Source organism: Corella eumyota, chromosome 1, assembly GCF_963082875.1.
Source record: "Corella eumyota chromosome 1, kaCorEumy4.1, whole genome shotgun sequence".
NCBI classification, from domain to species: domain Eukaryota; kingdom Metazoa; phylum Chordata; class Ascidiacea; order Phlebobranchia; family Corellidae; genus Corella; species Corella eumyota.
In genome coordinates, this window is record NC_137490.1 from 7,841,990 (window position 1) to 7,869,498 (window position 27,509).

General features: G+C 29.3%; 6 protein-coding genes and 1 long non-coding RNA gene across 8 annotated transcripts; 4 read left to right on the forward strand and 3 right to left on the reverse strand.

Annotated features, from left to right (window-relative positions):
- Positions 1–271: 271 nt before the first annotated feature.
- Positions 272–8,738, reverse strand: LOC145752542 (transcription regulator protein BACH1-like). 2 transcript variants are annotated; one of them, XM_082568854.1, is made up of 17 exons: positions 8,575–8,738; positions 7,803–7,930; positions 6,753–6,874; positions 6,433–6,574; positions 6,121–6,206; positions 5,806–5,843; positions 5,336–5,376; positions 4,926–5,055; positions 4,419–4,453; positions 4,102–4,208; positions 3,390–3,542; positions 3,103–3,256; positions 2,803–2,898; positions 2,331–2,441; positions 1,926–2,048; positions 1,429–1,579; positions 272–1,153 (listed from the first exon to the last, which is right to left on the reverse strand). In XM_082568854.1, exons 1-17 carry the CDS (start codon positions 8,636–8,638, stop codon positions 909–911), a joined length of 1,926 nt encoding a protein of 641 aa, XP_082424980.1. In that variant the 5' UTR covers positions 8,639–8,738; the 3' UTR covers positions 272–908. The 2 variants fall into 2 exon arrangements, with proteins under 2 accessions (XP_082424980.1, XP_082424972.1); XM_082568846.1 differs by having other exon boundaries at positions 4,419–4,498.
- Positions 8,739–9,149: 411 nt separating this feature from the next.
- Positions 9,150–11,801, forward strand: LOC145752664 (peroxisomal sarcosine oxidase-like). Its single transcript, XM_082568980.1, has 8 exons — positions 9,150–9,434; positions 9,671–9,819; positions 9,917–10,118; positions 10,226–10,426; positions 10,652–10,795; positions 10,976–11,143; positions 11,334–11,409; positions 11,479–11,801. Exons 1-8 carry the CDS (start codon positions 9,336–9,338, stop codon positions 11,598–11,600), a joined length of 1,161 nt encoding a protein of 386 aa, XP_082425106.1. The 5' UTR covers positions 9,150–9,335; the 3' UTR covers positions 11,601–11,801.
- Positions 11,802–11,957: 156 nt separating this feature from the next.
- LOC145763606 (uncharacterized) lies at positions 11,958–13,800 on the reverse strand. Its single transcript, XR_014288440.1, has 3 exons — positions 13,650–13,800; positions 12,810–12,929; positions 11,958–12,567 (listed from the first exon to the last, which is right to left on the reverse strand). It is a non-coding gene; the product is annotated as an uncharacterized LOC145763606 (long non-coding RNA).
- Positions 13,801–14,485: 685 nt separating this feature from the next.
- Positions 14,486–17,441, forward strand: LOC145763415 (monocarboxylate transporter 12-like). The gene is made up of 8 exons (XM_082574859.1): positions 14,486–14,989; positions 15,167–15,310; positions 15,412–15,587; positions 15,651–15,787; positions 15,856–16,133; positions 16,335–16,467; positions 16,961–17,189; positions 17,298–17,441. The coding sequence occupies exons 1-7, from the start codon at positions 14,815–14,817 to the stop codon at positions 16,974–16,976; spliced, it is 1,059 nt and encodes a 352-aa protein (XP_082430985.1). The 5' UTR covers positions 14,486–14,814; the 3' UTR covers positions 16,977–17,189; positions 17,298–17,441.
- A 1,105-nt stretch (positions 17,442–18,546) lies between these two features.
- On the forward strand, positions 18,547–24,915 carry LOC145752945 (uncharacterized). The gene is made up of 13 exons (XM_082569326.1): positions 18,547–18,700; positions 18,914–18,999; positions 19,105–19,206; positions 19,356–19,488; positions 20,045–20,179; positions 22,496–22,619; positions 22,707–22,825; positions 23,023–23,208; positions 23,417–23,528; positions 23,607–23,682; positions 23,768–23,843; positions 23,919–24,082; positions 24,204–24,915. The coding sequence occupies exons 1-13, from the start codon at positions 18,643–18,645 to the stop codon at positions 24,411–24,413; spliced, it is 1,581 nt and encodes a 526-aa protein (XP_082425452.1). The 5' UTR covers positions 18,547–18,642; the 3' UTR covers positions 24,414–24,915.
- LOC145763631 (uncharacterized) lies at positions 21,022–21,834 on the forward strand. Its single transcript, XM_082575133.1, has one exon. It carries the CDS (start codon positions 21,022–21,024, stop codon positions 21,832–21,834), a length of 813 nt encoding a protein of 270 aa, XP_082431259.1.
- LOC145752954 (four-jointed box protein 1-like) lies at positions 23,687–26,154 on the reverse strand. The gene is made up of 6 exons (XM_082569337.1): positions 25,879–26,154; positions 25,637–25,775; positions 25,358–25,525; positions 25,081–25,255; positions 24,610–24,930; positions 23,687–24,433 (listed from the first exon to the last, which is right to left on the reverse strand). Exons 1-5 carry the CDS (start codon positions 26,100–26,102, stop codon positions 24,644–24,646), a joined length of 993 nt encoding a protein of 330 aa, XP_082425463.1. The 5' UTR covers positions 26,103–26,154; the 3' UTR covers positions 23,687–24,433; positions 24,610–24,643.
- Between the last annotated feature and the right edge of the window lie 1,355 nt (positions 26,155–27,509).

Genomic DNA, 27,509 nt, shown 5'->3' on the forward strand with positions numbered 1-27,509 from the left:
TGTGTACGCTTAGCTATCATTCACAGCTAATATTTATTAGTCTTAAAAGTTTAAATCGTTTTTGGTATTTCATCCCATAGTTTTTATATAATTAGAAATATTTTTAACATTAGGTTTGGGTAAAAACGACTGCCAATGTAAGTTAGCGAGAGTAACAATACGCGAATTTGTTTTTAGTAAAATTTGTAATGCATCTTGTTTCGTGAATTAAAACGCTTTTTTGTTAAAATTTTAGTTTTCTTTACTGTTTAAGAAAAATAAAACCTAAAATGTAATGGTATTTTTATTAAAAAAATTTACAAAACAATTTTTACATGTCGAATAATAAATATACTATAACGGAACTTTTATACTACATTGTAAAACCTTGTTTAAAACTGAAAAAAATGTGCCACTGGCAAGCAAAAGAAAAAATCAACAACAAACTTACACTTAGGTCATTAAGGCACATTTTAAAGTACTGCAAGTCTACACTGCACACTTATTTAATCAAGGTTTTTATAAATTATTACTCTTCAATCATAAAGTCAATAATGACATTCTTTTAAAAATATGAGTTTTTTTAAGCTAAATATAAAATTATTTAAGATTGTGATATTAGTCTTAGCCTGCTGTTAGCTTGCACTGCAAATTAAACGCAGCACAGCAAATAACAATTTTAAATTAAAACAGGTTACAAAACTGAACTTTAAATATAAAAAATGGCAATATTATGATTATATTCTCATATGTTAGCGCTATAATTGTAGTTATACTTGACTCGTAATACAACAGAACTGTAAAAATACTTATTATTTACACTAACGTTTTAAAAATCGAAATAGTATGTTTTTGCTATTATTGATAAAATTTCCTATAATATTTCTAACCCAGCAAAAAAAGGCATAAAATAAATTTTAAATTTTTTTCTAGGATGGTTCCTCTGATGTTTGAATCACTTCCACGTTCATCACCTCTTCCTCTTTTGGAGGTTGATTGTTGGAAGATGCGGAGGAGGGGTGTGATGCAGGCAGGGAGCATATAACACTTGTCTGGTTTTGTGTGAATAGAAGGCAGTCGGGCAAGATTTCTGAGCAAATTGTGCTGGTGTCACTTTGACCTTCCGATGTGTAAGAGGTGGTTGAACAGGCACTTGGACTGTAAGGCTTACAATCTATACCAAACACAACAAAACATTAAATAAATTAAGTCAAAATGATTTTTAATCCTAAAACAACATGACTTTAATTATCAAAAAAAATTGTTTTAACTGGTGCAGACATGTTCTATTGAACACAGTATTCTTAAACAAATTATACTAAACAGCATTACTTATCCAATATGACAACTAAAAATGTACTTGTTATTATTAAAAAGTAATATTTTAATAGATTATGATTTTTTAGATAAACTTGTTAAAAATTTTAATTGAATGATTATAATGCCTACCGGTCATATTGCTATCCTCGCCACACACCAGTAATTCTGATGATGTCATAGAGGGACAGTTTATCATTGAACTTATTGTGATTGGGGGAAGATTTTCACATGGAACACTACATATTCGATCCGCTAAATTATTTGCTTGTTCCACTTCATTCTAATTCAAAAAAAAACTTATTACAAACCTAAAATTGAGTTTTTTTTACATCTTCTTTGTACAGTATGCTTAAATTTTGCAATTTCACTTTTAAGATAAAAGAAACAACAATTTAAATTTGATATTTTTATATCTAAATCAAATACACATAAAATCTATTAATAATTGTTCTAAATGGGTAAAATATGTGCAACTTTCAAGCCAAAAAAAAAAAAAAAAAAATTGGTGTGCAGACAAATATTTGTTGCAACTGCAACTAATTACTTAATATTAATACAAAAAGGCCTTTTTAATTTTAAAATTTAGTTTTAAACAAGTTAAAACTAGTATTTTTAAACAAAATCACTTTAAAATATTGTTCCATTGAAGCCATTATTGGATCAACACTCGAATCTTTCATCTCTTCTGTAGAAGTTGAAGATTTTTCACAAAACTTTTTACAAATCTTAGCTTTGCAGTCAGAAAACACCTAAAAAATTAAAAATTAAACTAAACATATTATTTTTTTTTTATTTGCATAGGTTTAAAATCACACCTTTCGCAAAATGAACTACAGGAATAAACAGCTAAAAAACTGTATTTAAAAAAATGTATTTTAAAACAAGACAACTTGCAGATACTTATTCGAATTCTTTAACTTGAAATACTATTTTTTAATAAACCTTATAATTTATATTTAAAGCTGTAAATGTAAATATTCACAAAAATTGTTGTCATCTATAAACAAAATTTGTACAAATACTGTGCAAACCTCTTTGTATCTTTTTTGAAAATGTTGCGATAATGTGAGAGCTCCTTCTTTTACACACCTTCTCTCGTTCATCAGTTTGTTGTGGTCTCCTCTTAATCGATTCAATTCGTACTAAACATAAATTATAAACACTTGAATGTGGTTTTATTATTGAAAATGCTAAAACATTAAAAAATCACTAAAATAGGCATAATTTCAGCAGAAAAATTGATAAACCACAAATTTAATTCCACCATGTTTTTTATAAATAATGTAAATGATATATAAAAATAATGTATGTATGTCCAATTTCAATGCCTTAAAAAAATAAAATGCTGTTTCTGTTTGTGTGGAACAGGGAAATTATCAGACTAACATTAGATTTTTGGCAATTAAATAAGATAAACAAATAATGTAAAAGGCATACAAATTTGGTTGTAGTCTTGCATAACTGTTATCAAAATTTATTTGTATTTATAAAAATATTACAAACTTGTAAAGCTAAAATGCAATCCATTTTCCTTTTCCTACATCTCTGAGCAGCAATTCTATTCTTCCCTCTTCTTCTTATTTCATGCATTGCATTTATCTGTTTAATATTAGTTTATATAACATAGATGCAAATATAACTCACAATTTTACATTTTTTGGTAACAAATAGTAACGAAGCAAAAAATTAAAAAGGACTGAATTATTAAATCCACTCATTTATACCAAATGGTAGTTCAAACTCATTTTAGACTACCAAACAATACAAAAAGAATGTATTTTTTTAACTTGATTTTATTAGCACCTGTTGGGCATTAAGGTTTGGATGTTTATTTAATAGAATTTGTAATTCAGATCTGGGCAGTTTGGTGATTTCCTCGATAGAAAATGGAAGAACAACATCGGAGTGTTTGCGGAGTTTCGAGCATCCACTATTAGCACCAGACAGCAAGGGACATCTAAAAATAAAAAAAAGGATCATAATTTGTTAAAATTTATTTGAAATATTGCGCAATTTAAAAGTTTTTGTTCTTTAGACTTATTAGTCAAAATAATCAAATTATTTTTTAAATTAATAAGAGGTCAACTGACTGCATCTTTTCTCCATCTTCATCGGCAGAAAGAGCTTCATCTGTGTCTGAGTTAAAAGTGGATGTGGAGAAGGGAGTACCACCGGATGAAGAGGAGGTATAGGAGCAGGGAGGAGGAATATATGTGCAACCCATCTCTGGTTTAAGATCTTGTCTAGATTTAGTAAAATTCACAGATTTTTTTTTAATAATTATGAACAATTTAATTTTATAATGGTTAAATAACTGGCATAAAATGTGTCACCTTTAAGATTAATCACACAAAAATTTTATTTAAAATTATAATTTATTAATTAATTTTAACTTATTACTAATAGAAAAAAAATGTGTGGTCATAATGAAGTTTAACTAGTAATATGGGTTATGGTAAGTTTAGTTGTTCAACAACATTTATTTAACTTGCGTACATCCACAATATTAACATCACTATGACAAGGCACAATTTGTTTGGACAGTTTATTTAAGGCCTAGGAGCTTTATTATAGTTGCACAGCTAGCAATATTATTAAATGTAGTTACATGGTATTTAAATTAGTGGAAAATTTATCAAAAATTTTACTTTTTATGACTGGTTAAAATTAAAACCTAAAATAATCTAAAACTTTACAAAAATCAGAAAAAACAAAATAAAAATAAAACTTATTTTTAAACCATTTACTAAGTCAATAACTTCTTGGAATTACTGATTTAAGTTTTATCAAAATTTTACTCACTGATTTGATTTAGAGAGGTAGGTATCGCACATTTTCATTTGCGGACATTTTTGTTCGTTTTTCTGCATTCTCAATCTTTGCAGATGGATAAGTTGCATCATATTTAACTTTAAAACAAACCAAACATTTAACATTTTTCATTAAAATTACGATAAAACAGATTTAAAAAACAATGATAATAACCTCTTATGTATTAGCCCTGACTATAGGCACAACTTAAGCAATTGAATAAATTCAAATAAACTTAAATAAATTTAACATAAATGTGTGTATAAGTTAAATTCTAAAAAAGCACATTTACTAGGATTAATATGTACCTGTTGTTGTCCTTTAGGCACTAGACATGGTCCATCTATAGAAGAAAAATGTCTTTCAGGTTGAACAACATGATTTAATGCTAAAATGTTTTAATATTATTACATGAATAATTGACAGCTACACCACAATGCAGTTATAGCTCACACAGCACAATTTTAAATAATGTTTTTTATGAGTCATCAAAATAAATATCGAAAGTGAGTCATCTTTTTCTCATAAACCAAAAAATGTAAAACCAGCCAAAAAAACAAAGAATCGAGATTGACACTTGCAAAAATGCAAATGAAAATTAAATAAAGCCTATTATTAAAACAAAAGGGCACTGTTACGAAAACTGTAAAATAGATTTTGCTGTATTACATACATTTTACTACTACATTTAAATTTAAATGCAATATTTGAAAAAAGGACATCTTTCTGGTATTGACATTGAAATAAAAAAACTTGAAACAAATTAAAAAAAAAAAATAACTGAGATTTAAAAAAAAAATACAAAATGAACTTACTCTTAGGTGAGTCAGTATGGCAAAACCTTACATCAGTTTGAGGTTGAGGTTTGGACTCAAGGCTAAGTTGAGCCAATAAAGGGCAATCTCCTTTGCGTAGCATTCGGTTTGTGCAATCCTCTTGCTTGTTCTAAAATACATAAAAGGTAAAAAATTTATTTGAGGAAAAAATGATTCATACTTTTTTTGAAATAGACCGTGTTTTAAATCTGTTCTGCAACACGTTCATGCCTTATTTGTATAAACCTTTTATAAAATACTAAAACATTTAAACATAACTACATGTAAAACACCACAAACATTCTTAAAGTAATGTAGTTAAGTATACAAGTAAAGGCTAATAATGCATTTAATACAATATTGCCTTTAAAACATTCACTAATAAATATCCACATATAATTTTTACTCACGTTTACACTATCAGTTTCTTTTGGGCAAATAGGCTGATTTACTGTAAATTAAAATTTAATTTTAATTTCAAAAAAAAAATTAGCCTACATATTTAATATAATAAACTTAGATTAAACTAAAAAAAACTTAAATGTATATATATATAATAATATTTGGTATTTGTAAAGGTGAATTGTGCAACCCAACTATTCAAATTTAAAATAATTAATTTAAATTGAACCTTTTGTTAAGTTTGTTTGTCTGCAAACAAAAGAAAATATTGTGTAAGAGGCTTCTGTATAATAAGCCATGGGCACTGACTGTTACATTTACTAAACGATGACACAGCAGTTTGACATATCACTATTTGACTAAGCTTGTCAGTGGAATAACTATTTCCTGGCTAGATAGTGTTAACAATTTTACCAGTGCATGTGCCAAAAAAACAGATTAAAATTTATTAATTATGGTTAATTGAACAAAAAATTACCTTTTAATTTTCCACATCTAGGCAGCTGAACAATTTTTCTGCGAAAATAAAAACAAAAATTAAAATTATTTTTTAAAATTTATTAACAACATAAATTTTTGAAATCGATAATGATCATTATTTTACACTAGTAACAATAAAAAAATAAGATTTCAACACACAATTCCAGACATTAAGTGTTGTATTTTCTTACTCAGCAAATATGTCTTTGTGTCTGATAATTAATACCTGTATTTACATAATGGGCTTTCCCTTTGTGTTTAAGGCACACTAAAGCTAACAGAAGTGGCACATTCTAAATAAAAGGTTACTGACCTAGAAATGGTACTGTTACGACATGCGCTTGAGTTCATACAATTTGAAGTTGGTGCCGATGGGTCATTTGCTTCTTGATTTAGTTTCTAAATAAAAAAATTGCAAAAAATCAGCATCATAAAAAAACTTTAAAAAATTTATTATCCTCCGTATTTACATAGCAGTAAGGCTAAAGTATAAATTAAAAGCTATTAATTGTAACCAGAAAGTAATCATAAAATAACAATAAACCTAATTTAATATAGTTTTTTAGCATATTTTAATTCCCATTATTTCGTTGTAATATTACAATTCGAACTACAATTTTCCTACCTGTTTCAAAAGGTTTAGGCAAGAGTATTCTAAGTTTTTAATGTCCAGCTCTCTTGCAGCAGCTAAAATATGATCAATGTTATCTTTGGAAACAGTTAATTTTGAAGTGTATGCAAAATCCAATAAATTCTCCATTCCAAGTCTAAACAAAAACAATTTTAATTCTCCATCATAATTACTTTACCATTTAAAATTAACACTAAAAAAAATTTCAATGACATAATGAAATGAAAATTTTAAATATATACAAATTTTGACTATGACTAAACTGCACAACCATATTAAAGAAGTAAGTTTTTGATTAGGGTTATTTTAAGTACCTGCTGATGCTGCTCAACTCAAGAACAATATTGTGACTAACATTGGCAGGATCCGTGATTATTCCATTGAAGTAAGTGCTACAAGCTGCCAATACTGCTTTGTGTGCCTGTAATTCAACACCCTGAAAAAGAATGGCAATTTATAAAATATGTCAAGTATGACACGGGTTTATTTTATATTCTTGTAAATATGGGTTGTATAAATATATATTGATAGCGCAAGAGTAATAAATATGGCACATTTTAACTAAAATTTAAAAATTACAAAATAACTAAAAAATTTTTAGAAAACTTTATATACTTGTAATGATTATTTTTAAAAAAAATTTGTTTGTAGTAACACAAAAATTTATAAAATATGTTTCCCACATAATTTGGACTTTCAAGTTTCCTATTTTACTAGAATTCTAATTATAGCAATTTATTTGAGTCATCATGTAGTACCTTACCAAATTGGATGAAGCAACTGAAGTGTGTGAAAACTACTTATAATAAAAGAATACCATATGGGCACACCCCTATTACAACAAAGCCTATTAATTGTTAAATTTCACATCTAATAATTTTGTGAGCTAATTTAATTGCTTCAAAATAATTTAGTCAGCAAATATTGTTGGTAATGCTGACTCACTGTGAGTCAGAAAATGATTATTCAAATTTAGAACAGAGTTTAATACAGCCCCTATGTTAACAGTATGGTTACCAAGCGCACTGGACTATTAAACTATTCATTTTAAGTGGTTTCTGACTACTTCACATAAAATTAATGAATTCCAGCTCACTGGGAATTTTTTTACTTTATTTATAAAATAGCCAGGTTCACAATATTACATACTCAAGGTTTTAAAAACATAATTTTAAAATAACAAAACAAACAAAAAAATCCATATATTTTTAAATTGGAAAATTTTCCTACCTAATTTTTATTTTTTAGTCTTTTTTAATATTTTTAAATACAAATATATGCACTTTTAGGAATATTAGAAAAGACTAAAAAATATAAAAATAAGTAGCAAGTAATTTATGCAGTTTTAAATCAATTTTACATACCTCTACAATTACTGTCATGTCACAGAGTAAACCTTGCTTTCTTTGTTGATTTAATATTGATAAGATGTTTTGTGAATGGACGTTAGATTCATAAACATATTGTGGTTGAACTTCACAAGGTGTACAACCTAAACAAAAATGAAACAACTTTAAAAAAGTCTACACATTTGCACTACATTAAACACTTAAATATGTGTACAAGTTATAAAAAAGTATATATATATATATATTTATTTTAAAAAGATTATTTTGGTTTATTAAGTTATGTTTGTATTTTAATCATGTCGATAACACAAGCATGTAATAGGCTTAATACCACCATGTAATATGTAATGAACACCAATATGTAATGAACATCGTTATCATCACACTAGCATTGTATTTTTATTAAACGCTAACAATTTGTACTCATGTTGAAACTATACACTATTTGACAGGTTTATAATTATTTTAATTTTTTTTTGTATATGTATTTTAAACCTCAATGTGGGATGGTCGAATGCGCGACCTAAATATAGGTAACATCAGTTACTCTAACCCAGTCTTGAGTTGCCTGTGGCAGTTTGGGATAATATAGAGACTATAATTACCCGGTAATTATGCTGCTGATTAAGTGCTGGCTCAGCAGGAGTTTATACCGTTTATAGCGCCTTACTCAAGGGCGCTACATCATCAGAGCATGGGGGTTAAACCCACGACCTCATGGTGGTGTAGCAAGTGTTCTTACCACTACACCCCACTGCCGGTGTTAATTATACAGTTATACAGTTACCTTTAATATTATTCGACTTTGAAGAAACAGTAACTACAATATCTGGTGATGGTACTTCACTCATTGTTAATAAGTATTCCTTTGTTTTCTATTGTTAAATACTCGTGATATCAAAATCAAAGACAGCCAAATTAAGCAAATGTCTAATTAACATCAAATTGGTAATTTCTGAGATAAAATATTTAAATATATAACTTTAGCCATCATTTTATTTATTTTAAAATAAAAAAATGTTAGTTTCTTTACGTTTTAATTATTCAATTTACGAAAGTATTAATGTTCTAAATAAACTAAAACAATCAAATCCCTAGTAAAATACGTACACAGCCTATGAAAAACATTGAAAAGGAACTTGTAAAACCTTAAACGGTACTACAGCGAAAAACTAATTTGATCCCTTTACTACGCATGGCTGATTTTTTAAATTACTTAAATTATTTTTTTAGATACCGTGTCCAACAAAATTTTTTTTAAATCTTTATAAATTTTAAAGTCAAGCCCAAAACAAAAATTTAATCCAAATGAACGTGTTAGTCACATAATCTTAATTATTCATTTTTTTCTATTTTAGTCGACCGAGTTTTGTGCAAATTCTAAAGAGTTTTTCAACACCTTTTAAAAACAAAAAAGCAAAATTTTTTGTAACAACCAACTCTATCGCAGCAACTACTGACTGGCAGACATAGTTAATCTGATACTGACTGATTAGCCCAAACAAAACAATTTAAATTATTAATGTAAATTATATTTTATAAATAACCATGATTTATGATGCCATTGTAGTTGGAGCTGGAATACAAGGTCTGTGGACTGCATTTCACCTTTCCAAAATTTCAACAAATATTTTAATTATTGAACAGGTAAAGAACAATTTAGTTTGCAAATGTTATTTACAATCCACTGCCCATATGCAGATATGTCTGTATGTTCACATTCTAAATTAAAAAAGTTTAAATATGCTATTGTGTATGCCTATAAACTAATACTATAAACCAATAAAGGGTTTATAGCACCTTAAAGCATTTTAAATATTCGTTTAAAATAAATAAAAAGATATTTTATAAAAATTAAAAAACTAATTTTTTTTAATTAAAAGTTTCCACTGCCCCATTCCAGAGGAAGTTCACATGGACAATCCAGGATTATTCGGCATGCTTATAGTACTAATAAGTATGCGGAAATGATGCCAGAAGCTTTTGATTCATGGGAACAACTGGAAAAAGAAAGTGGAGTGCATTTGCTAGTGTAGGGTATTAATAACTTGTAACTATAATATACCCATTATTCAATTAATAATAATGTGAATTAAATGTTAGTTTTAAAAAAATTTTAATTAATTTAGAAAATCTGGACTTTTAACCATGTGTGCTTCTGAGGTCGAAAAACAAAATGTTATTGACTCCCTAAAACTAAATTCAAAGAGTTTCCGAGTGGTTCACGATATTTCAAAGCAATTTTTAGGCTTAGAAGACAAAAAAATGTACACAGTATATGAGCCCGATGCTGGGGTTTTAAAGGCGGATAAATGCCTTAAAACACTACAGGTAAACACATAATAATAAACGTAAAAAAAATTGTAATTTTTGTAAACAAAGTTAGTTAAATTTAATTTACATAACAAACTAGACAAAAAAAATATCATTTTTTGTAGAATGCTTGTATTTCACAAGGTGTAACCATTTGTGATGGAACAAAGGTAGTTAACATCAGCGTAAATGATCATAAAATTGTTGAGATAACAATAGAGAATACAAACTCAAGTAAAATTGTTAAAGGAAAGGCCGTGGTGTTGACTTGTGGTTCCTGGATAAACAAAGTTCTCAAGCCACTTGATTTACAACTACCAATACAGGTATTTTCTTTAAAAAGATATATCTCTTCTTAGAATAAGATATATACCTTAACTTTTAATCCAAACAACCTATAATTCGGGTAAAAGTGTAACATATTCTTGCAAATGCCAATAGTTTATATAATCAATAAACAATGCTGACAACAATTGATCAATGAATAGTATTATAAAAATCAATAATCTAATTCTAAAAATTAAAAAATCACAAAACAAATTTACTTTTAGCCTCAAAGGATAGAGGTCTTTTATTGGAAAGCAAGGAATCCAAATTTATATAAACAAAGCAATGGATTTCCATCAACTATAATAAAATCGGCAGATATTCATTGTTATTCTACACCCATCTTTGAATATCCTGGGTTAATGAAGGTTATTAATAATATATCACAGACACCTGGTTTTAATTTAAATGTTGCAATAACCAAACTACAAAAAATTGGTCACTTTAAAAATTTTATGTATAAATTATAAAAAACTACAGGTATGAATTTACAAGTAAGAAAACTAGCAAAATTAGTTACATAAAAAGTAATGTGAGATTTAATTAAGGTTTGTAATCATTATGGTGTTCCAATTGATCCAGACTTCAGAGAATTGTATGATGAGAGCCACCAACAGCAAGTGGCAGAAATGAGAATTCTTCTTGCTAACTCAGTTAAGGCCCACTACCCTAATCTTATCCCTGAACCTGCAGTAACAGAAACCTGCATCTATTCAGTAAACTTTTTTAAAACATTTATTTACATTTAAATTATAATTGATTTTTTAACACAGAAAATGCTTGTTCCAATATGTAATGAAAACCCATGAGATCGGGTTTCCCCTTTAAAACTGTTATTGAATATTAAGCATATATACAGGTCAGTTTATTGTATTTAATAAAATATTTTGTATATTTATGCTCTAGGTTACACCGGACAGCGACTTTATTTTGGATAGACATCCAAAATATTCAAATGTTATTATTGGTGCTGGATTTTCAGGTGAAAAAACTCACAACACAATTTTAAAGTTTGGATAAAAAAATTTCATATATATAATTTTTATTTTAGGTCATGGTTTTAAGATGTCTCCTGTGATTGGTCGAATATTAAGTGACTTGGTGTTTAACAAAAAACCAACATACTCACTTCAGCCATTTAGTATTAGGAGATTTACTAAATCGAATCTGTAGTAATTTAATAATAATAAAATCTCAATTTTTAAAGAATTATGCATTTTGTAATTTTTATACTTCATTTATATTTTTGTACCAATATTTGAATGGTGTGTATAATTTTTTTATATTTTTTAACCTGTTACCACTGTAAATATTGATCAAATTTTTAATCAGCAGAATTTTAAAACCCAACAGCTTTAAAATATGAAATAAAATTAAAACATGAGATATAAACTTGTTATAGATGAATATTTAATGAAAAGTCTCTTACATTTTTGCAAAGCTAGGCTGTAAAATCAATATCACATATATTTTTCAATTGCAAAAAGTTTTAATTTAAAATAAAAAATATGAAGCAAAATATGACTGCACAGCAATAATATAATTAAAAAGAATTACAATTTTTTTTAATTTAATAGGTAATAACACTTAACATACAACAGTGATAGCTTACTACTCCAAAGTAGATAAAAATTGTAAAAAATACTAATTAAGATTTTAGCACACAGTGTCATTCCCGCACCAAATATAAACTCAAATAAAAAATCACAACTATAAATTACCATTTCAAATATGCGGTAGTCTAGTTTATTATATTTATATACCAACATATTCACTTAAATAATACTATTTTCAAGTTGTTTATTAATAGTAGTATATTTACTGGGCTACTTAGATTGGAACATTGCTAAACATTTGACACTTTTGTGGCTTATTCACAGTATATATTTGCTACAAACATTTAAATAGAAAAATAATTAAACTAGTGAATTAAACGCTCAACCAAAAAAGCAGCACAAAAGAAATTGAAATTAGAATCAATATCATTATCATACAAGTAAAAAGATGCTGACATACTTTTAATTTAAATAAACAAATTGTTATCTAAATTCAATATGCTTTGTATTTAAATAAATGAATATTAGAGCCTACCGATAGGTTTAATTGCTTTTTTGTAAATTAGATGTCGATGGTTGGGTTTCTACAAATATATTTACGTGAAAGATTATTAGTTTTACTTTAAAAAAATTAAAATGTATATATATATATTTGAAACAATTTCAAAATTTCATAATTTTGTGTAGTTTACTTTAAATGTAAATGTACTTGCCATCTGTTTTAAAACAATTTAAAAACATAATCTCCCATCACTATCATATGTTTTTGTCCCTAACCATATGTCTCTTTAAACTGATGTTTTTTAACATGTTGAAATTGTCTTACCTGCAACTGACATTTTTTTCAAATTTAAAGATAAGATTTCTGGTGAGCCCTCGGGTTCTAGAATGGCATTTCTACGTCCAGTCCTTTCGCTTTGTGCAAAATTCTCAACATTGTTACATTCTATATTATAAATGAATTAAACATGTGCAACAAAAAATGTAAATTTTTTTTTTTTTTGTATATATCTTTATCCTCGATGTGGGAAAGTCGAATGCGCGACTTAAACATAGAGTAACATCAGTTACTCCGACCCAGTCTCGAGTTGCCTGTGGCAGTTTGGGATATTATAGATTATAATTGCCCGGTAATTATACTGCTGATTAAATGCTGGCTCAGCAGGAGTTCATACCGTTTATAGCGCCTTACTCAAGTGCGCTACAGCATGAGATCAGTGGGAATTGAACCCACGACCCCATGTGTAGTGTAGCAAGTGTTCTTATCACTACACCACGCTGCCGGTGTGTTATTTTTTATATATATCTCATATAAATTCAATATGTCCATCTTGATTACCAACCAAAATGTAGATAATGATGTTTATTAAAGCAAAGCATATTCAGTGATATTTTATGCTGATGCTAATAAGGTTTAGTTTTTTTTACCAAGGCATATTTAGTAATATTATATGCTGGTGCTAAAAAGCTTCAATGTTTTTTTAAATATGAAAGTATGCAAAGAAAAATTTAAACTACACAGTCTAATTATAGAGTTAATTTTATTGTCCCAGCTTTGTCTTGAATTACCATTAAGACTAACCAAAAAAAAAATTATAACGTTAAATCTTCTTGGATACTACAACATACTGACATAAGAGCTAACATACAGACTTAAAAGGCTTACCTCCTTGCTGCATTTCCTTAATGTTAGTTTCACCATTACTCATCTCAGTTCGCCTTTAAATATCCAAAAGTTATTTAAAAAAATATCATGGGGTTCAATATACGTAAACGTACAATAGCCAACAACTGGCCAGTAAGTTTAATACATCTAGCACGCGCTCACACTAAAACAAAATCTAAACCATCTGACTGGTTGTCAAATTGACATCAAAACAAAGTGTTTCCACATGAAAAATGTGGAATTTTGGTGTTTGATGTCTATGTTAGTTTTGCATCGTCGACATGACAACACATCATCTTTATTTTTTTAAATTATATTTTTTGATTTATATCTTAAAAATAGATTTCGTGCAGAAATAGAAATCAAACTTTGAAACTTTACCGCAAAGTCACAATAACCTAGAAAAACGCATTATAAAGGGTAACCAAATTGAACAAAGCACAACAATGTAAATATTTTAATTTATAATATACTGTTTGATAAGTATGAAGTGTTGAATAGGGCCACGCTTTTCTATACACAAGCACACTTGGTCAAATACAACGAGAGCTAAGTAAAGATAACAGCTGGAATAACAGTTTAAACGGCTGTGCGATATAGGAAAGTTAATGAATGGTATCTGCAGATACTACTTGTTCACTAAATAGCAGTAAACAAGGGAGTGTATAAACGAAAAAATATAAAAAAGAACATATATAAATAAACAAAGATTAAGATCAACAAAACTTGTATTTTGTGTAATTTAATATGCTCGTGTAATTGTAGATGGTGACACAGGCTATCGTTCAGAATTAACAAAAGACGTTAGAACTATACTAACTGAAGCCGAATTAGCGACTGCGCTTTTAGTGCAAATAAATTTGGGTTACCCCTTATTTATAGCAGTAAACTTTGAAAAACTAAGGCTAAGTATATGCTATGCGTCCGATATTATCAACTTTATACACATGTATGTTTCGTGGTTTTATAATGGATAACAAAATAATTGTATTAACGCTTGAACCTTTATTTATATATAAGCAAAGCATCAATGAATCACTGAACATTTATGTGATCAGGATGTAAAGTAGTAGTACTGTTTATTATTAGGAAAGTCAATCACATAGACAACGTTCTGCACAATTGTTAATATACTGAATAAAATAGGCCTGAAAATAAAATCCATATGGAATTGTATAAGTTTGCTATCCTGCTAGGCAGCACCTACATTGCTACAATATGGCTTAGTGTTTTTCGGTGTTCTTCCATTTTGTATGAACCAATAATAGCAGAATATGATATAACCTTGTCACAAGTTACGTGGATTACAGGATCGTATCAACTGGGTCTTTGTATATCTAGTAAGTAAAATAAAGTATAGCTAAGTTAGCCATTCTTATCTGCAATGTTAAAGATGCCTTGGTATTAAAGCTATTGCAATAGCAGCCATGTGCTTACAGTTAATGTTTAACTTATTCAATTACATATTTGATTAACGATGACTTTAATAGAAAGGTAAACAAGTTTTTTAACGACAGACGGAGTTGCACCAGCATGTCTCAAGTACATCAACCCAAGAATTATTGTCATGTTTCTTAGCATTCTAGCGTCAGCTCTCTTGTTATTATCATCTTACTCAACAAATATTATCTTCAATATTATAAGCCTTGGCTTCATGCCAGGTATGGCCAAATGCCAGAATTAAAGTTTCATGTTATATATTGTCAAAAAGTGATTTGGTAGCACAAAATAATTTTAACAAACTTTTATTATATTTTAAAAGGTATTTGTATGGGGGTTAGTGCTTTGGTCGCCATTGTCGCGGTACCTACCTGTTTTAAAAAATACAAAACAATTGCTATGCAAGTACAGTTTATTGGCTGCTCTGTAGGAAGTTTTTTCTTTTGTCCTGGCCTGCAAACATTTATTAATATGTATACTTGGCGAGGAGCACTTATAGTAAGAACACTAAATCCGTGAGCTTTTTAAAAAAGTAACTTTAATTTAATGTTATTTTTGTAGATTTTAGCTGGTTTTTATTTACAAGTTGCTGTGTGTGGAGCATTATTTAAACAAAGTTGTTATCCAAAACCATCAAACAAACAAAATAAAATAAGAAAGGATGAAAACGCAAACAACCAAATACCAAATACTTATAGGTAAGAAATCCCAAAAAAATTGTGCAAATAAAAATCTGTTTTAATATAACAACAATTGTTTATGACAGCAAGGAACATCAGTTAAATGAAGTGCCCTACATTGATGATATTTGTGAAATAAGGGGCTTCTCTATTGACACAATCAAAATAGAAGACACAAACAATTCTATTTACAAGCCAAAATTAACTTCAGATAAAAGGGAAAGTACTTTACAGAAGATACTGGTCAAATATTACTTGCATTTATTTCTTGATCTTCGATTTATTTTGTTAGGAGTTACTTGGGTTATGTTTGGTACTGGTTATTATACATGGTCCTCCTACTTAGTAGTGTTTGGTACACAAGGTAAATTACATTTAGCTTATTTTTAGTCACTTATCTAATAAGTTACTTCAAAAGTTTTGAATGCAGCCCTGGCCTATAAGCCAATTCGCCCGTTAAAAATATGAATCGGGCGATTCGCATTTTAATTTAGCCAGTTGTGCAAGTTTATTACGTTATACTATCGTACCGATTTCTGCTTTTACGTTTTATTGTTATTTATAGGCAAAAACCTGCAACCAATGCAAGCAGCCATATTACCTTCAGCGTTGTCTGTAGGTGAAATATTTTCAAGGATTTTGTGGGGTTTTGTATCCACCCGTTTAAAGAAAAAACATGTTATGCCAACATTGGTAAAGTAACTAACTTTTCGTAGTTATATGCTGTAAGCTTTGAAAATGTCAACTCTAAATGGCAGTAGTAAGAATCAAACCAGGTACCCTAGAATGTGCTTTAGCGTGTACGACCACTTTGGCATTTTACTATATATATTAACAACACCACCATTAGGTCGTTGGTTCAATCCCCACTGCTCTCATGATGTAGCGCCCTTGAGTAAGGCGCTATAAACGGTATAAACTCCTGCTGAGTCCGCACTTAATCAGCAGCATAATTACCGGGCAATTATTATCTCTATAATATCCCAAACTGTTAAAGGCAACTCGAGATTGGGTAACTCATGTTACTCTTTTTTTCCCACATCGAGAATAAAGATATATACAAAATAAAAATAGGTTAATTTAAACTTAAAATAATAAAATAAGGTAGGTTTTCATTACAAATTACTTTTAATTGTTGCTGCTGGTATATAGTAGAAATCGTTTTTTTAATAATTGTGCATTTATCTATAGGCAGCTATTGAAGTGACTGGAGCTGCCATATATATCATAACGCCTTTAATAAACGGATTCTACCCATTGACTATAGCTTGTGGGTTTATCGGACTGTGTCTAGGCGGTATCGACGTGATGATAACACTTTTATTTCTAACGGTGTTAGGTGAACACAGTTACGGTCCATCTATTGGTTATTCTGGAATTTTTTCGCAAGCAGTTGGAATGGGAGGTTTAACATTAATAAGTAAGGCCTTAATTTATATATCAAGTCATTTAAGAAGCTACATTATCGATTGTTTTTTTAAATTTACTTGCACGACATTTTAGAACTTAATTTTTGTTTTATGTTTAGGTGCAATAATTGAAGCAAGTGGAATTGTTGCTTCATGTTTTTACGTAGGAAGCGGCTGTTTATTAATATCTTCAATAAGTTTAATATTACTAAGACTTCATCTTCAGCGTTCTAATAAATTCAAATCTTGAATACCGTTTTTGTTATTCTTTGTTGCCAACTAGCGACACTTAATTTTAAGTTAAATTTGCAACAGCGGTAATTTAAATTAAAGCTTGCTTCTGAATCAAATATAAAGGTTTGCAATTAAAATTTATAAGTTGAACTTATAGAAATTTGCGTAAACTGTTTATTAGCTTATAAAAAATTTTAATTAATAAAGCGGTTACAAAAAGTATATCCAAAATATTTAAATAACTGAATAAGCAGGTTTTTAAGAGGCTTAAGGTAAGGTTTGTATATAGACGAAATTTAAAATTTAGGAATTTAGGCAATTAACTCTGTCGGGTAGTAAGCGTTTTGATTAATAAGGCGACCTCTTTTTACAGATTTAGATCCCACTGATAAAGGTTATCCCGGTTATCTCAGTTTTAATCTTTAGTAATATTTTATAATTGCCTTAAGCATCATCCCAACATTTTTGCATTCGTCAACTTTTTTTAAATATTTTAGTAATAAATGTGTATTAGGAACTATAAGAAGAGGTTGGTACAGAGATAAGCTTTATACATTTTATTGCAAGGTGTGGGTCATCTATTTTAAGGCAGTTTAGAGTACAATTAATCGACCGCAGGTGTTTAATTGTGCTACCAAAATACGAAAAAATTACATTTACTTAGAATTTAATAAATATTTACGCAAAAAGGTCGAACATCATGTTCGCACTATAACATCTAAACTAAATAAAACCACACGCATTATTTTTTTGTTAGTGACGAATTTCACGTACACCAGTGCTTAAAAATGCCGCGGTCGCGTACCAGGTACCGAATTAAAAAAGTCATATTTTTTAGTTTAATCAGTACCCCGACTGCTTATAAATAGAGGTTCTCACATTGGTAAGTATTCTAAACATAAAATCGTAGCCCTATCTGTATACAGATTGTAATCAGTTTAAGAAAAATTATCAACATGTAGTAATTAAAAGTAGTTAAGTTTATTATGGCAATGCAAAAATACACGTTGTATGATACCTACCTATAAATGCACATGTATTATTGTTGGGCGTAGAAAGTATTTTAATAAGTCTATCATAAATCATTTTTTTGCCAATTTTAAACAATTAAATTGATTTATTACCATAGAAAAAAGCAATACTCTATCTGTCGAGACAAATCACATTGTCAACTTTATAAAATTAAGTTTTAGGTTTTGTAGCAATAAATCATTTAGTTAAAATAAAACAATGACATCGTTGACTTATAAAGCAGTTTTGGTAGTTATCGTTTTGCCAGTTGTATTAGGTAAGTTTATTTAAACAAAATTTAAACAAAAATGTATTGTATAGTAAAAAAAAACTTAATTTTAAACCATGTATATTGCAATCCTAAAGAAACAAAAAGTAATTTTAACAGTTTAACTCATTTAAAAGTGTGCTTGTTTTATAAAAATGCGATTAGCATAAGTGCAGTTTTCAATAACGTTATTTAAAAAAAAAGTTAAATATTTATTATTAGGAATTCAGTGTTGGGTTTGTGAAAATGCAGCGGGTGAGGCTGAATGCAAGGAAAAGGGAGAAATGAAGGAATGTCCTAAATCTGAAGTAGGTTATTTGTTTAATTTAAGTAATTTTACGATGAATATTTAATAGCTGCTTTCGTATTCAAAAAATGATAAAATAAAAAAAACAATTTTTTTGCTTATATAGACCATGTGCCAAACTCAATTACGTCACGGGGGCTGGGGTGATTTTCCCATTGTAGAAAAGTCGTGTAAACGCCTAAGTGCATGTGGATCAAACCATATCCAGGTAAAAAGTAAATCGAATACGTTTTGGATTAAACGAATTCGTATAGCCTTAGGAACAAAACCATAATATGCAAATAAGACGATGTTGCCTATAGGTATTTTGCATTAAATTTTCTGTAAAAATTAGAATACTTACAATATTGTTTACAGAATAATCACATGGCATGGACGCCTGGTAAAGGCTTGCAAATTCAATGCAACGAGAAGCCACCTTCGTCAGTTTGCCGATGTTGTTGTACAGCGGATTTTTGTAATTTCAACGTAACTTCGTGCCTACGTGGAAGTAAGTATGTCTTTAGAGTTTATCTATTGCGGTGACTCAAGAAACGCGTAAACTTGATAACCATCTTTCCAAAAACCTTATTTGAGTTGTTATTAAATACTGACATTTAATTAGAATGCGTGGGTTGTGGTTTCAACATAAAACAAATCGACCTTCCTTGCGCATATCTTTAAACATTACCTGTTATGGGTAACCTATAATATTATAGCCTATGGACAACATACCTACAATTTTCAAATTTAATTTGTTTAACAATAAGTGAGTCAGCAAATTGCTGTGCGTTTTTTTCGATTCAAAACAAGATTAAAAAACCCGAACTTTGGTAACATATTGTGTAATTTTGATAATTACACCCGATAGCTAAAATAAATGTTTATTTTTTTGCTTTTAAAATGATCGAGCAGCATAATAAAAAAACAAAAATTAAAAACTATACCTTTTTTCTCTAAAAATGTTAACAGTTTAGTATGTAAACAATTCAGCAATTTTAGATAATATAAAATTTAAATAAGGTAGTCCTTTATCAGATCATGTAATGTTTAAATTTACCCAACAGATGGACACTGTAATGATCTGGGTGAGTTCAAGTACGGGGAAATGGACTGTACTGAAGGAAATCTACCATTCAGCTCCTGCTCGTTCAAGTGCAAGCTGGGTTATCACATGGAGGGTAGTGACACGTTGACTTGTGGTAAGTTACTATTTGTCTTCTTTTTATTTTTTACCAATACGTTTACTATTACTACTTTAAGTATTTCCACTATTATCACCACAGACATGGCTTGGACTAGCAGGGTAGGTAAACCTTTACATTTTTCATGTAAGAAATAGTTTATATTAATAGTAGGAATAGAGGTACTATGCACTTGTAACATGCCCGCCCATATCTAATGCTGTTTTTCTCTGTTTTGCATTGCATGTTGCACATTTTTTTATTCAATGTGACAAAAATAAGGTATTTGCACCTAATAGCCCATTTTATACAAAATTTGTTCCCAAAAACCACGCTTTTTATTATTCTACGCCATGTTAAGAACATATAAAATGCATTTTAATGTTTTTTCTTAACAAATGCAAAGAAACACATGGTTTTATATTTATATCAAATTTATTTAAAAGATTAACCCTTATATCAAAAGTTTTTATATTGATTTAAGGCTTTGGTTTATTAACGTCGATTATTACTTCACCGATTTTTTTTATTACCCAGGATATTATTTTTTTTGTCGAAATACTTTTAGTTTAGCTTCAACTCAATAATTAGTAGACCAAAGAAAAATGTCAATAACGTGTGACATAAGTCACTAAATTTATTTACATTTAAAAACACAACAAACCAGACTAGAATAACAAATGATATTAATTACCAGAGTATACGTGATGATACGTACATCCGGGTTATAGGTTGTTTTTTTAGTTATACAAAAGGGTCACAGTCACTTATACACCACCTTTAACTACTGACTAGTCTCTTTGGTTTACTTTTAAATCAACACAAACTGTTTAAATAAAAAAGAAGCAACTTTGTTAAAAATGAACAGACACTTCGAAGAAAAGCAAAAAGTTGAAAACTACAAAAAATATAGACCAGTTTACAATTGTGAGCTAGCTGAAGCAATAATTAAAAGTACCAGAGATAATTTGACTTCGGAAAATGGAAAATTTGAGTTGATGATCGATGTTGGGTGTGGCAGTGGACAAGCAACACACCTTTTTCAAAGTTATTTTACAAATATTTTGGCGATTGACCCTAGCCCAAATCAAATAAAAACAGCTATTACACACAACAAACACAGTAATATAAAGTACGAGGTTGGAATTGCCGAGGAAATACCAGCAAAAGACGGAAGTGCTGACCTTATAATAGCAGGGATGTCGGTTCATTATTTCGATGTGGCAAAATTTTTCGACGAAGTCAAACGAGTTTTAAAACCAGGCGGCCAGCTGGCTATATTTGGATATGCTTTTCCAATTATTAAACCTATTAAAATCGCTGGCAATGTCAAGGAGCTATCGCAAAAAATTACACAGTTACTTGAAGATATGATTGTTGAAGGACTAAAAATAAAGAACAGATCGCGTATTGCTAAACTAATTCAGGAACGTTATGGAGATATTTACGAGCAAATACCATTCAGAAACAAACAAAGAAATGACGAATTCACCTACAGTATTAATTGGACCAGAAAAGAATTGCTAGGTTTGATATTAACTGGGGGTGCGTATGATCCTAAATATCAATGCATTAAAAAGTTTGATCAGGACCTGTCGGAAATTTGTGGATTCGAGGGTGAATTCGAAATGAAAGCTTGCTACAGCTTATTTCTTATTTTAGCCTCGAATTAGGTCCGTTAACAAATTAAACAAGCAAACCCTTAAAAAACTGTGAATAATATCAAATGTAAATTATGCCTCAAATTAAAAAAGCTTTTTTAAGCATGATGTGTTTAAAGTTACAGCAACGCACATGAATATATATAATTTTTAATTTCGACCTTAAATTTACCTCTTTTTAATCGCTAATTTACCTTTTCCTATTTTAATTTATATTTCTTCAATATAAATAACATTGTATAGTACGTTGTTCGTTATTATAAACCTAAAAAGTTATTTTATGTATTTGTTAAACGCATCTATTGTAACCATGTGCAAATATAGAATATTATATTGGGAATATGCAACATTAATAAACTTAAATATTTCATCCAAAATTCGAAATCTTATCCTTACGAATCAAAGGTTAAATAAAAATTACAGAAAATATGTATAATATTAAAACACACTAAACAAAACATCGAAAACTAAACCCTATATAATTAAAGAAAGTATTGGCAATCCAATTTGCCAGAACTGATAATACAATAGAATAAAATAATAAGAAAATATACTCTTAAACGTATTATCCTAAACTAAAGACTCCATTAAAAAAGATAAGAATCTGTATGAACAGTTTGTATTTGTAAAAATACTAACATATTTAATGGGGTTTATGTATTTATATTTCCAGGTTATTTTGACGAATGGGATAAACCTAAACCAGTTTGTAAACCCATACGGTGTAAAAGATTAAAAGCTCCCAAGTACGGAAGAATGACTTGTACGACTTTGAACAGTGTTGGAAGTAGATGCACGTAAGCAATGTTTTTCCTTCTAATTTACTTATGCATCTTATTCACTTATGCATGTTATAATGTAAGGCATTAACGTTCTTTTTTTAGGTTTTCTTGTGAGGAGGGGTATAAACTAAAATACCCAGAAACAAAAGTTTTAACTTGTATTACGTACATTAATGAAGAATACGAGGGAGTGTGGAGTCGAAGACAGCCAGAATGTCAACGTATGGCAACATTTTAGCAAATTGAATTCCCCTTGTTTTTATTATTTAACATTAACATGACATTTCATGCATAACCTAAGTCTTCTTACGACATGAAAATTTCCAAAAAATGCGTGATTGAGATTTTATCTCAAATTAAGATTGAAGTTGGCTTATGTACAAATTTGATCTAACACGTTTTAGTTGTTGTTCAACAGCGTTGGAATGCCCACCGCAAAGACTTCGTCATGGGAACTTTCAATGCACAAACGCCAGGTACGTCCAATCAAGATGTAACTTTCAGTGCAATAAAGCACAGGGCTATGAACTATATCCACCAGCTCCTATCACCAACCAATGTCAAAGAAACGAGGAGTGGAACAGACCAGCACCATGTTGTATCTGTAAGTACTTTAATATACATGTACGTAAGGATTGGAAATATGTTGCAGAACAAGTATTTTTTAAAACTAATCCATAAGATTACTATCTTAATCAATAAACATGCACTTAATTGGTAGAACCACGTTACTTGCCTTCAGATACAAAACAAATGTTACATATCTGACATAAGCTAAGCTAAACAATGAACCTAACTTTAATATTTTCCAGTGCCTTGCCCACCATTTGCGTTGATGGATTTCGTAGTTATTCTTGATTCAAGTTCATCTGTTGGTGCCGACAACTGGGTCCTTATGGTTGAATTTGTAAAAACCTTTTTACAGTAAGAATTTAATCAAAAAAAATAAACGCATGATTTGAGATAGGTAAAAAATTGCTTAAAATGTAAATCTATTTTTAGAGAGTTTAATATTCGTGAAGATTCAACCAACGTTGGAATATTTCGCTACAATCGTAAAATTGATACAGAATCTCAGGTTAAAATTTAATTACTTTATTTGCACCAACAATAATCACAAACAGCATTCATAAAAACATTGAAAAACAAATTTCATTTTTTAGATCCTTTTAAACGAGTTTACTCACGACATGGGAGCACTCATTCGAAAGTTTGACCAAATGATGTATGATGGCCAAGGTTCACAATAAATTTCATATTTAAATATTAATTCATAAATTACACAATGTTATTGTCATATTTTGTGTTTTATAGGTACGCATACTGGCCAGGCTTTAGACTATGCATCTAATGTCATGTTTACCACGATAAACGGTAATAGACCAGTTGCACGCGACGTAGCGCTTTTAATTACCGATGGTATATCTCAAGACAAAATTGCTGAACCAGCTAAAAAGATTCGTGACATGGGCGTTTTAGTAAGTGAATATTACACATTTTTGCTATATATTCTATTAAACAGATTACAAATTAGTTATTAATTTACAATGCTTACTTAAAACACGATACTGAACTTTAATTTTGATTGCTTGTAAACAGCTTTACGTACTGCCCATCAAGCCCCCAAGGGGTTCTCTTAACCTTACTGAAATCGAAGTAATTGCTGGCGATCCAAACAATGTTTTGAGAGACGCTCTGGAAGGTGGATTTGAAGCCTTGGACAGAGAATTTTCCGAAAAGATTAGCACTACATTATGTGGGGATCCCTGTGTAGATAACCCCACGCACCATCATGATGACGATGAGTAATCATGTTGGTTTAAAGTATTCTTTAAAAAAATTAAAACAACAAAAATCGCATTAGTGTATAGTATGATCGCCCTTTTTATTAATAATTTGTATAAAAATCAATTGAATTGTAGTTTTTTGTCACCCTTTTAAATTAATAATTTGTATAAAACGAAAAGAATTGTAGTTTTTATTTCTAGCTTTGAAAAAACGCTACCTTTAAAAAAGTAACAATTTCGTCCCAATATGTTTTACATACAGCTTTGGATATGCTTGTAAACTTCAGAAATTCTATGTTTTAAAATTTCAATATTCTTAGATGATAACGCGAAGGTTTTCAAATTTGTAGTTAGGAGTCTTTTGTTTATTTCATGTTCAATTAAAGAATTGTTTGCTTGTAATTTTTTTATGGATATTATGGTTGATTTGGAAAACGCGCATGTTAGCTTTAAAATCTTGGCATGAAAATCTTGATATTTGGAAAGCAAATTATAACTATGAATAAAACCCGATTCATTGTCAAGAAAAACGATACTACCTGTTAAAAAATGAATCCTTTAAAGGGGAAAAAAATTTAGAGTCCAAAAAATATGATTGCATAATATTCACTTATGTAAATTTTATAGCTTTATCACTTTATGCTTATTAATTTTATTTAAAAATAGTGGTTAAATTGCTTAGGTCTTACCGTTTGGATTTATCATTACATTGTGAGCTGGATAATTAAGGGCATCCTTATCCCACTGAAGATTAACAAAATGGCCAACTAAACGATCAATGTTGCCAGTAAGGTAATCGAATATTATTAAATCTGGCCAAGTTTCCAACTCTTTTAGTTTAACTTTATCCACCAAAGAGCTCGTCTACACGGCAATTGATTATTAGTAGAAATTTAAAAAACAATAATTAACATCAATCTTTAAAATCGTAAGTTTTATATATAATTAAAAGCTACTGTAACTAACATGTAGATGTTGGTTATGTATCTTTGTTTGGTTTCGTATAAACGATGGTAGGTTGACCGGTTGTAGATCAGAAACAAAGTTTGTTAATATAACATAAGCATTTGGTTGCCATCCAGCAATTTTTAAACTTTTTGCAACTCTTTTCCAAACTGGTGACTCGGGTTCAAACTGTGAGCATAGAAGTAAAAACCGTGATATTTTTTATGATTACCCTTTAAATAACCGTTTAAATATTAAATTTTAATGATCAGCGAGGATTTAATGATTTTAGATAAGTACCTTGTAAACATGCGTTGTGGGTACATTACGAATGCCCAAAACTTCGGCAAAAACAGACGAAAGATGTTCTCCTTGAAGCTGATAAAAATTGTCTCGATAACGTGCACAAAACAATTCATCATTAATTGTTTTAAGAAGTCTAAAACAGAAACTCAATAATTTGACAACAAGTGCAATATACAACCCATTTTTATTGAAATACAACAATGATAATTTAAGTAGAACTACTTCGATTAGGTAACCTGTTTTTCATTCGACCGCATCCTCTTGTCACTTTATTGAAACGTAAATCACTTTTGTTACAATTGTAGTCGGTAATTTCATTGTAGTGGATTTTGTTCGGATTTTGAGTATTCTTTTCTTCGTTAATGTCTTTTATATACGAATTTGCTGTTAATTTAGTCGATACAAGAACTAACGTAAGCAGGCACAACAGTGTTATCCAGTTTTGAATTTTATACGTCATAACTTCTATTGGCAAATTTTAGGCCTACTGTAATGTCACTAAACAAGCTGCTCATTTCTGTAAAAAATTACTTAATATTATTACATAATCGAATTAGTCGCACTGTTAAGCCTTGTTTTAATTACAAAAAATTTTATAAAAAAAAGATAGTCAGCATTTTAGACAAGCGTTTTCATTTATATTTATGTGTTAAATGGAGTGTAAAATAAGGTTTTGGTTGGAGTAACCACAATGTAAAACATAAATTTCCTAAAACTACAACACGCCATTATCTGTATACAAATGTCTTTGTTAAGGAACCGAGATTAGATTCATACTAATGAATATGATAAAAACCAAGAGCCCAACTATTTTCTTAGCATTTAAGATGTTCGATACTACTGCCTTAATTTAATACAACAAGCTTAATATTAATTTAGACTATTGTTTTCAAAAAAATAAAATACTCATAAATGCTTTAAATTTAAACAATCACTACTCTATAAAAACATAGTTTCTAGTCCTTACGTAATTAACTTTACTCGTGCACAATAGAAATTTAATTTTACTAGTACCCAAAACCACTTCATTTTATTTGATCAGTTGCCTTAATTTTCAACTCAAGTAAATCTTAGAAATGATGAAAGAAAGTAAAGTGGCTTAACTGTAACTGCAACACGCCCAACTATCTATTTGGTAACCTTTTCTAAAACTGTAATTTTACAAAATAGTTTAACCTCTGTGTTTTATATTATAAGGGCTTAATACTTCAGTTTGTTAATCTTGCGTAAAATGATATCTTAATTAAATTAGAGACTTACTATTTAACACTACCTAAAGCAAATCCTACTATTAGTATAGATGTAACATACATATTAACAATCTTTAGTCCTATACAAACCAAGCAAATATAAAATTATTCCCAAAGCAAAACTGGAAATCGGAAAAAATCAAACTCTGTTTTTCGCGTTTTGCCACTAGCAAGTTGCGCTTAAAATGTAGTGTTCTGAAAAAATTGGCTATTAAACTTGTTCTTTTGTGAACTTTATTAAACATTCTTATTTTAACTGTTCTTAGTTCAAAAAACTTTTTAAATATAATTTTGCTTTTAAAATAGCCTATTCATTCTTGGATATTTTTAACTTCGACCCTAGAGGGTATGACGTCGCTAGATTGTACGCGAATTAGTTTGCTATACGGTATTTAAGAGTATTACCATGCTTAAAGGTTCGGCCTGCAAAAAAAACGCGGGGGCATAGCAAAATAGCATAGCAAGAAAAGTTTTATACATAAATTAATAGTGTCCAATATAAAAAGTAACCTTGACTTAAAGTGACGTTAATAAATGGGGTATCCTTATTATTTTTGAAGTGCTTTTTTAACATCTTTGGCAGGTACCATACACCAGTAAATAATGCTGCTTGTAGT